Source organism: Pagrus major, chromosome 1, assembly GCF_040436345.1.
Source record: "Pagrus major chromosome 1, Pma_NU_1.0".
Classification (NCBI taxonomy): Eukaryota; Metazoa; Chordata; class Actinopteri; order Spariformes; family Sparidae; genus Pagrus; species Pagrus major.
The window spans coordinates 4,532,802-4,543,447 of NC_133215.1; the positions used below are offsets into that span (position 1 = coordinate 4,532,802).

The 10,646-nt window shown below is 40.1% G+C and overlaps 1 protein-coding gene across 1 annotated transcript in view; it reads right to left on the reverse strand.

The window, feature by feature from the left end:
• Positions 1-10,646, reverse strand: part of myom2a (myomesin 2a) — a 57,521-nt gene that overhangs the window by 25,085 nt on the left and 21,790 nt on the right. Inside the window, exon 3 of the mRNA XM_073462860.1 lies at positions 5,070-5,136. Within this exon, the coding sequence (XP_073318961.1) occupies positions 5,070-5,122 (53 nt within the window). The 5' untranslated portion in view covers positions 5,123-5,136. The remainder of the gene's footprint in view (positions 1-5,069; positions 5,137-10,646) is intronic.

Genomic DNA, 10,646 nt, shown 5'->3' on the forward strand with positions numbered 1-10,646 from the left:
GTTTTAATTGTCTTTCGAATGTGGTGTCAATCCATATTAAACTTCTAGACTATATTTGTGTTTCCTTCTCTGGATCTGTTCTTGGAGGCAGATTTATCTCCTTTGTATTGCCAATATAATGCAATCCTAACCTATCTGTAAAGTATCCTGAAAAATCTACTCTTATTAAATAAACTTATTTGCTTTACAAATGCTTTAATTAAATTTAATTCCCCTTACTGACAGCTGATACAGACTCAAGCAACAGAGACATGGAGTAAGATTTCATCTAAAAACTACATGACATGGTTGATCCAACCATATAAATAAACAATACACTTTTCCAATCACTCTCATGGAAAACACCTGAGAAACTTGATCAGTCCTGATATCTACAGCTGTGACCACTGGTCTCAGATGTAGGCCAGGTTCAGAGGAGTGGCACGCAGCCTCTGGCATAGGGCAGAGGCTACATGACAGCATGGCAGCTTTCTACAGGATGACCCGGTGATCAGGGGTTGGCTTGTAGCGGCTCAGATCTGGGACTTGAGACAGTTTTTGAGGCTAGCACAGCCTTCAACTTCTGGATCAAGTTCAGTGTGACTACGTTGCAGAGCAGAGCTGGACTAAGAGCCAGGTTGGGAGCAATACTTTTTAAAAGCTCACTACAGCAATCTAGTAAAATACACACACGTCTCTAATGACCTGAGTAAGAAATCGGGCCAAAAACTGTTGGCGGAAGCTGCAGAGCAACATTAGCATTAGCATTATCTGTAGCGATGATCATGGCTGCAGTTTATACTGGTAATAGACAACTTTTTCAAAATCATTCTGAAGTAAACACTGACTGCATAATGTAATGGAAAAAAATGACATCATCTGCGTATAGATGGCTCCTTTCAACCCAAAAGTGATTCGGTCTCCCACCGGGCTGGATATTTCCCAGAAAGATTGAGGTCGAATTATGGTAAAACAAAAGTGAACAGACGGGCATTCACTCAATGGAGAGCACTCCGGTGTTGTGTCAAAGTCTGTTCCCCCGCTGATATGTGTTTCCTCTCAGCACCTTATCAAGATGATTCAAAACTGGTATTCTTCTACTGGATCAGGAAGTAACAAACCCTGCCTACTTATTAAACCAACCGGCTGTTTTCCTCTGCCTTTTCATAGCACTGAGATCAGGGTTTCTAGGTCAAATTGGCGTTCTTACAGTTGTTGTTTTTTGCTTTGGACAGTAGCCAGGCTGCTAGTGGTAGCCATGTTGCTAACGCTGTGTTTGTTAAAAAGTTGTCTTTTTCTGCTTTAAATAAAGGTAATAAATATTTAACAAATGTTCTAGTCTGGGATGATGTAAACTGAACAGGGATAAATGTCAAAAAGCAAAAGAGTTAGACGAGTCCGACTGGTCTGTGAAGGAGACAGTTTGGAGTTTAGCTTCGCTCCAAACTCATAAATCAATCTGAATGTGGATCTGCATGGTCTTATTAACTCCAAAGAGAGATGAACTGTTGCAGTCTTCATCCTTTTGTAACGGGCTGACTTGTATATTAGAAACAAATGACAAATGAGCAGCCAGTTAGGAAGCAGATGAAGGAAAAATGAATACCCCCCCATCAGCAGTAGTTCAATGGATGGATCTATTTTTCTACCTGGCGAAGCAGCAGCAGCTGTGCTTTTCAAAGTAGCAGGTGATTTCCACCTCCGTACCTTTGTGACTGCTGGTGGACAACATATTTAGTGTGTTGATAAGCATAATCACTTTTGACTTGGCTCCCATGCTTCCTCTTATACCAAGGTATGACTTTGGAAGCCATGACTGGAACACTTCAAGGAGACCTGGCTGAGGGCACCAGGGGGAGGGGAGACCAAACATGTGTTAACCATGATAACAATGTCAGCACAAGCCTGTCTGTGTCTTTATTGTCACTGCAGCCACTGTGAAGTCTCTGTGATGCACATTTGTCCGGGGGCCTCAGATATAAAACAGACTTAGGATCAACTTTAAGTATGACTTAAGCAGGCAACCACGTATAAATACTTATTCATAAAAGCTTACTTTGACCTGGAAATGATCTCATCTCGAAGCAAAGCCTGGACTTGATTTAAGTGACTCCCCTGCTGGTTATGGACGGGTTTTGCAGTTTGGGACGCAAGCCTGGGGTGAAGTTTGTTTGAGCTTTATGAACAATATGCAGCGGCAACAAACTCCCAAAGCTTCGTGTTTGGTTTTGTTTGGTAACCCACAATTTAGTTCACTGAATAATACGTGTTGCCTTGCTTCACTCTCCTCTAACATCACCTTGATCTCGTCTTCGAAAAAGTTAGATTTTTTCTCTTTTTGTCCGTGGCTATTCCAGATTAAACAAGTCAGGTGCCATAAATCCCATGCTTATGATCTTTTATGAATTTAACACAAGCATCAGAAATGATCTTACAACTGAGTTCATGTATAAATCTGAGAACATTTTTACAAATGAGGCCCCCGGTCATCTTTTAAATGTACAGTATGCAGCATCACCTGTGCGTCTTTGTTGCAGTCAAACCTCAGTGCAATCCTGACTCTTCTCAAGAAATATTTTAAGTAGTTATCTTTATACTATACATAAGGGTCATTCGGTGCCAACTCACCCAAAATCCAGAACTTTTCCGGGCACAATCCTACAGCTGTACTGCAAACACTCTTGATTCTTTATTCGAAGCCTCACCAATCGCTTATTTTTCACTGGGTTGGCTTGAAATTTGTCCTGATCATCTAAGAGTCTCGAAGGAAACTAAGCAGTAACATGCATTCATTTAAATAGTTGTTGCTGAATGTTTATAGTGATCAAATTAATAAATAATAAAAAAGTCATTTAAAAAAAAAAATCATATCTCCACTAGTTTTCACTTTCTTGCAAACAAATGTTGATTTTGTGTCGTATTAATGTAGTTCTGTCACATCTAGAAAGTTATTCGGTCCTGCATAAAAAAAATGAGTGCCACAGATGTCACTAAATATAGCATCAGAGCTGAAAAACCTACTTTTTGAGTTATTTTGACTGCAGATTTTCCCACGTTGTAAACGATCCTTAGTGTCTCTTAGATGTTCAGGACGAATTTCAACCCAATCCAGTGAAAAGTAAGCGATTGGTGAGGCTGAGAATACAAGCTTGATAGGTATTTGCAGTACAGCTATGGGATTTTGCAAGGTGTCATGAAAGTTTCAACATGGCCTATAAGAAATTCCACTAGTTAAAACACTGATATCAAAAGAATACAACACTATTACGTTAATACATTTATCTCAGAGACAGCCCAGCATTTATGAGGCTTCAGGACAGTTCCTGCATATACCAGAGCTCAGCACTTCAAATGTTTCACCTTACAACCTCACACAGCTCAGCTATGAATAGCTTGCAGCAGTCCGTCTATTCCATGATTGGAGAAATGAAGGAAATAGAGTCATTAGCCTCAGTGCACAGGCCTCACATTATTTAATTAAAACCATCACACAGGAAATGAGACTGATCAGACTGTGTCGGCTCTTTTTAAATCGAAAAGGACTCGTTCTCTAAAACCAGCTGTCAAATCCACACTAATTACGCTTCCACCCTTGTATAATTAAATTTTTTTAACACAAGAACATTTTTACCTGAGCCTTTCTGACTGACACAAGTTGGGAAAAGAGGGTCAGCAACCTCTTAATGCCCCTGGTATGTTAAGGAAGCACCGCTCAGGGAGATTACAACAGACTGCTGCTGAGACAGATTATCTACAGCCATCCATTACTGCAACACATTTCACTTATCTCAACACTTAACAGCAGATACCTTCTCCTCCTACTCTGAAAATCATTGAGTGAAAGTCATTTCTTTGATGAAATGAGCTCACTGGTGAGCAAATATGAAGAAAAGTGACTTACCCCAAGAGATTAAAACAGCGCAAAGCGGTGGCAGACCAGCCTGATGCCGCTTGGGAAGCACTTGCTGATGGTAACAAAAATATTACCCTCTCACCAGAGGAATGCTGTTCCCCTTCCACCCCATGTATGGCTGCACTTTAGACTATATATAGCATTTACCCCCAAATTTTGTTCTCATTCTGCACTTTGGAGATGAGGAGTGTGCATCCGTACCTGCAATTTTATTGAATTACTTAGAGGTACGTTTCATCCGCTGCATTTATTTAATTTAAGGATTATTTTCAGATTTTTAGTGAGAGCTTAAAAGAAAATTATAAATGTTTACAGAGGCTGGATTTCTATAATTAAATACAGTTTCCACACAGCAATAACTCAGTTTTGAAGTCCTTGAATCAATGTTAAAATGGCACAGTGCCAGTCCTCCTATTATTGGCAGGAAGATTGATTTCAAACAAGATTAATAAGATGTACTTCACCTTCAGATTTCACAAATATTCATTCAGCCAAGAGCCTGAAAGACGTTTTGAGATAATTTGCTGGCAAATCTCAACACTGAAAGCCTTATGAGACCTTTTTAGGTTTCTCGAGACAGCCTGTCCTCCTTGGCTCAACACTTGTGGCCAACAGTCAGGCTATTTTTAACAGCTCGTCCTCCGATACAGTGACACCCCCGATTCTTACTGTACAAGAGCCCGAGCAGCTATTTTTACCCACAAGTCTATTAAAGAAATAAAATGACTGAAGACACAGAAGAAAAGAAGCTCTCATGAAGCTTCGATCTCATATTAAACACCAGAGTGAACTCAAAAGAGGCAGTTGGCCTTGAGTTTATTGCCCAGATGGCCTGCAGTTGTTCCCATGTGTCTTCACTGGAAGGGCCACCTCCCCTTCTTTGTTCACTGGACTTGAACTTTGCTCACATTGACAGTACAGTCTTTGACACAACATAAACTCATTAAAAACCTCAAAACATGCATTAAATGTCCTCCTTAAAGCCCCAAAGTGTGGGGTTTAAAAAAGTAAGTTTTTGGTGCCTCCCAGTGGCAGAATCAAGAAGGACACCATGGAAGACAATGAACACCAACATGTAAAAACCAGCTGCAGGTTAAACATACGGGGGCCGACGGGTGCAAAATGCAACAAGTTAGAAAACACAAGCGAGGTCCATGATTATTGGATGGTCACTTACTGCAAGTGTCCTGATGAACCGACTCCAGAGGATCGTCCACCGCCCAACTTCATACGAGGGGACACTCCTGCAAAGACAAACAACTGTTAGCTTACAATTCATCCGTACAATATGAAACAAAGGCTGTGTTTATATTACATTATTTCTACTGTACTTCAACTGAAACCAGTGCAAAATATTCATGGTGCAGGAGAGGGCTGCAACTCATTTCATAGGAGATTAATCTGTTGATCATTTTCTAAATTAATCGATCAGTTGTTTGGTCTACAAAGTGTCAGAAAGTGGCGATAAATGTCAATCAGTGTTTCCCAAAGCTCAAGACGACGTCCTCAAATGTCTCGTTAGTAAAGATATTCAGTTTACTGTCATAGAGGAGAAAAGAAACCAGAAAATATTCACACTTAAGAAGCTGGAATCAGAAAATATTGACTTTTTGTTTAAAAAAAAAACAAAAAAGTTTCTAATTAATTATTAGATTTCTCATTGTAGCTCTAGAGAAGGAAAGAGGTTGGATCAGGCGAGATTATTCTGATGGGATCTGACTGAGAACCAGAGGACACGCCATGGTACCCACAAGAGAGCCACGTCCGAAACCATACCCTGTTTTATCGTCTATTTTACTCTAATGGGACCATAATTTACAAAATGAACATCATGCTGCGTTGAAGAAGACTTCAGACTACAGATTGAGACCATAAACTCATTAAGAAACTGTTTACTGATGTGATGACTCAAGTGAGAAGTCGGCTCATTTTCTCATAAGCTTACATACAACCTGACCTCTTTTTGAAACCAGTGGAGTTTGGGACAAAACTGAGCTCAATGTGTAAAATCAGTGGCGTTGCCCTTTAAAGCCACACTCAGTCTGGAGTTATTCACTGTTTAATGCTGCCACCTGGTGGCCGTTAGTCCACGTTGCAGTGGACGACCAGCTGATCTGTAAAAACAGTCTGTTTTGGTTTCCTCTCTTTCACTCAGAGGATCAGAGGAAGAAAAGCTGTCAGTCAGGAGTTGACCTTTATCATTGTTTGTATTTTTGTTACTAATAATAACACACAAATTAAAAACTTTATTGAAATTGCTCTTCTGAAAACGAGGTAAAAAGGTGTTTTACAGCAGCATAAAATACAAGACACAGAAATAAAAATCACCTGTAACAAATGGAAAAGAGAGAAACATGGAGTGAAAATATGAAGGAGAATAAAAATGTAAGAGTCACATAATGACAGTAATGTTTGATTTCAACACTTTCAAATATATATTTTTAAAGATCATCACAAGATCCCTGTTGTGTTGGGAGGCAGAGGGTTAATAGAAACGCTCTCTCAGGCTTTTTTTATTGTTACTGCAGAAAAAACTGCTCACAGAACAAGCTCCAGAATACATTAAAGGAAAAGTTCACCCCAAAATGAAAATTCAAAAGTCATTGAAAAGCCATCTCCTCCCTCACTGCTGATGGAAAGTCAGGTGAAGTGTCGTAGTCCACAAAACATTTCTGGAGCTTCACAGTGAAACAGAGTTGCAGCATTCTACTAAACAGCTGAAGCAGCTGGAGACTTGATTTAAAACAGAAAAACATTATTATAAATATTAACGTTGTTTACACCCTCAATGTGGGGTCAAGTTTGTGCACGTGCTTTTAAATCCTCAGCATTCTCCTAAACAACTGAAGTAACTGGGGACTGAAGTCGGTGCACAAACTTGACCAAATGAGCTTGTTTTCATGTTTAAGTCTCCAGCTGCTTCAGTTGTTTACCAGAACGCTGCAACTCTGTTTTACTGTGAAGCTCCAGAAATGTTTTGTGGACTACGAAGCTTCACTCGAGCCTCCATTAGCGTTGGGGTGAGTAGATACTGAGTGAATTAAAGTTTTTGGGTGAACAAGCAGACCCTCGTCCAACATGATGGACTGAAACACACTGATATACTCTCCCCCCAAAAAACATTATGAGCATCAACTAATTGATGTTTGTTTGCAGTGCAGCTGTATTGTTAGAAAGTTCTCTGTAGTTTTTATATTTATGCCAGTTGACACACGTTTGTTTGTGTGTGTGTGTGTGTGTGTGTGTGTGTGTGTGTGTCTCCCGCTGAAATTCCAGTGTCCCGTCCTCCCTCTGGCCCCAGTACACAGCATGTTTGTAGTGGGAATAAAGGAGATTATTGGAGCATGATAATATGATGAGCTGGAAGTTCACAAGTTTGAGGGGCCTCTTCTCTGCAGAGCCACATTCACCTCTGAGTTTAGCCTTCGAGACAGATTCACTGCAAACAGCTGCATCTGCTCCACAATCTGTAAGTAGCTTGGGACTCGAGTCATGTGGAGAAATTCAAATATGTTGTTTTTTTAATAATAAATAGGTCAGTAGAGATGGGGGTGTTTGTTCATCAGTCCAACACTTTGATCATTAGTAAAACATCTCGTTCAGACTTTATTTCCATGGTGTCTGGTCTGGATGTTCTTGGCTCCCATAAGGATGATTTCAAATAACTTGGCTGACCTTGTGATTTTCAAAACTTCCCTCTAACAACACGTTAGTTTGGACAAAACATCCCAAAAACTAGTGACCTGATTTCCACAAAAGAAAATAATAATGACCAAGAGTGACAAATGATTTTGGCGACCCTCTGACCTTTTCTCTCGAGCGCCACCATCAGATCAATTAGTCCACTTGAGCACAAAAACATCAAAATCTATTAAGTTAAATAAATGAAATGTAGTGAGCACATTCACGTTTCACCAGCTTTCTTTTTTTTTTTTTCAAATGAATGTCACTGACTTTCCTCTTGCACCATCAATAAAGACACTTTTCACAAAATGTTTACTGGAATCTGTTTTAAGTTATAAGCAAAACCTCACATTTAAAAAAGCTGGAGACATAAAGATGTTTGTCATATGTCTCAGGTTTACATGCGAATCCTAAGAATCTGCCTTTAATCTCCTCACCATCATTAATTAGCTATACATTTACTGGGTTTGTGTGTCAGTGGAGTCCGTCAGTAGGGACACTTTAATTACGTGAAGGTCAGCAGAGAAGGTCACCCTGAAGCAGCCATGACACCAGGCAGGATATTCTGCCTCAGAGAGGGAGTGAGTGATCACTACACCCTCCCTCCTCTCCGTCGCTCCTCTGAGCAGCTCTTTTGGGGCTCGGTGGGGGGAAAGCTGTCTATTCATTCATGCACTCGCTGACTCGTGGTTGCAGCTGGCAGAAGAAGACGGGACAGGGGAGGAGGGGAATGTGGGCAGGATGGAGGGGAACCAAGGAGGGAAATCCTAAATCAGAGCAGCTAAGCGAGGAGGGGAAATAAAGGGACGTCAGAGGATTTTGTACGTCATTGAGTCAGCAGACACGAGTCGTGTTACGCACGGCGCGTTGACGTAACGGAGCTGCAGGGGGGAGAGAGGAGGGTCGACCGTGTAAAGCAATGCTGAGATTTGTTGCATCAGGCTTTAGAGTAATTCACAAAGGGGCTTCCAACCATGTGCTGCCTAAAAGAGGACACCTTTTAAAATGAGTCACAGTTTAGATAACGGAAAATATTTTATGTATGCAGCTAATATTACTGCAGATTAAACACACTTCAGCACATCTGAGAGGATGGAGGGAGGCTTACTGTCTCATTGACTTCTTGTTATCTCTGATAGTCCTTATACAATCAAAAAATTACTATAATCTTTCAGCTTTATTGCAGATAAAAGGCTTCATGAGCTGCTTGATCGGTTATCGGTGAACAAAAAGGGAACACAATTTATTTTAATTCCTGGTTTTATGAGTTACTCTGAACATCCACCACTTTCTTTAGCATGACTACGGTCAATCTTTGGTTTTAGAAAACAGTATCTGGTTTGTTGATAATCTCTTTACTCACACAAAGACAGCAGAGATCAAGTCCAGAGACAACGAGGGAAAACATACCCTGATGTCATACTTTAGTAAAAGTAAAGATATCTTGTTAAAATATTCCCCAATACAAATTTTACATTTTAAAATTCACTACTTTGGCTGGTAACTTAAGTTATCAAATACATGTAGAGGAGTACAAAGTACAAGAAGTACAAGAAGTATAAAGTAGCAGAAACAGGAAGTACTCAAGTAAACTACAGGTACCACAAAATTGTACTTGAACACAGTATTTGAGTAAATGTACTTAGTTATATTCCATCACTGGGATAAACACTTTGACACTGACAGTAGATGAAAAGTCCAAACTAAAGAGTGAAATACAATCTGTCTACTCGTTCTCAGTTCTGCTCTCGAGGTCTAGATCTCGAGTTACGTTAGTTCGAGTCTCCTAATCAGTCACTGATTTACACCTGCAGCTGAATGTAATCAACTACCGGACAGAACGGAAAGTCAGCCTGAGTCAGATGACCAGTACCTTCCTACATAATAGTAATATACAGTTTACTCTATGTGCAAAGTACAAATTAAGTTACTTTTTGTTTATTCTTCTCTTCATGTCTTTGTTTTGTTTGCTGTCGAGACTTAAATGTCTCCATACAGCCTACAATCCTGGATCTGGTCTCAGTGATAAACACAAGTCTATGCACCGATCTGATACCACCTGATTTATTCATTAGAAACGTGACACTGCTGCTTCACAACAGCGTCCTGTGAACCTGTAACAGATTGTTTAACTGCACAAGTAGTAATATCAACAAACATCTAGTGACCTGAGTAACTTCATTGTCAGATAACTTACATTTAACATTTGTGGATATTTCAAAACATGGTTAAAGTTTCGGTTGAGGAGCTTCAGGTCAGACTTTTTTGGATTGTATACGAGGGGTGATGGATAAGTAAAGGTAGAAGGAGCCAATTTCAGAAAACCTAGCAAATGTATTTTTCAACACAGTCCCCTGCTACATTTACACACTTAGTCCGGCAGTCGTGGAGCATACGTATCCCTTCTTTGTAGAAGTCTGTGTCTTCTCCAAACCTCCAGAAAGTGGTATAACATCATCATCACTTGGAAAATCTGACAACCACTGAACTCCTTCCTTGTCTTGAGGAGGAGGTTGTAGTCTGAGGCTGTCAGCTCCGGTTTAATCTGCAGTGCTGACTCGCAATTTTCCGAGATTACCGGAAACAGAAATACCACAGAAGTTAGGAACTTCAAGGAGTTCAAAGAGTTGAACTGCACATGCACTCATCTCCTTTACCTCAGGCCAGGAATGTATTAATCACCCTCGAACACGTATATTATGTCATTATATTATAAACCTTGTTATTAATCTAAGGTGACTGACAGCATGGGGAGTCTCTACACCACAAGACCAGAGATATAACCTGAACTAGGGAGAAGAGCAAGAGTCAAACCCAGTGTAGGAAAGTATCAGTGGTATTTTTCTTCTTTTCTTTCCGTTATCTTTGTTATTCCTCCTTCATTTTGTTCGTATAAACACCACAGACTGCTGAGATGATAAAAACGTCACCTGATGACTAAAAACTGTGACTGAATCTCTCATTTTGAATATTTTATGAGATCAAGTGAGAGGTTTGTATATTATTAAGCACATTTTGAAGCCAACATGCATGTGTACCCGCACGTCTTTGAGTGTGAATGTGACACTAG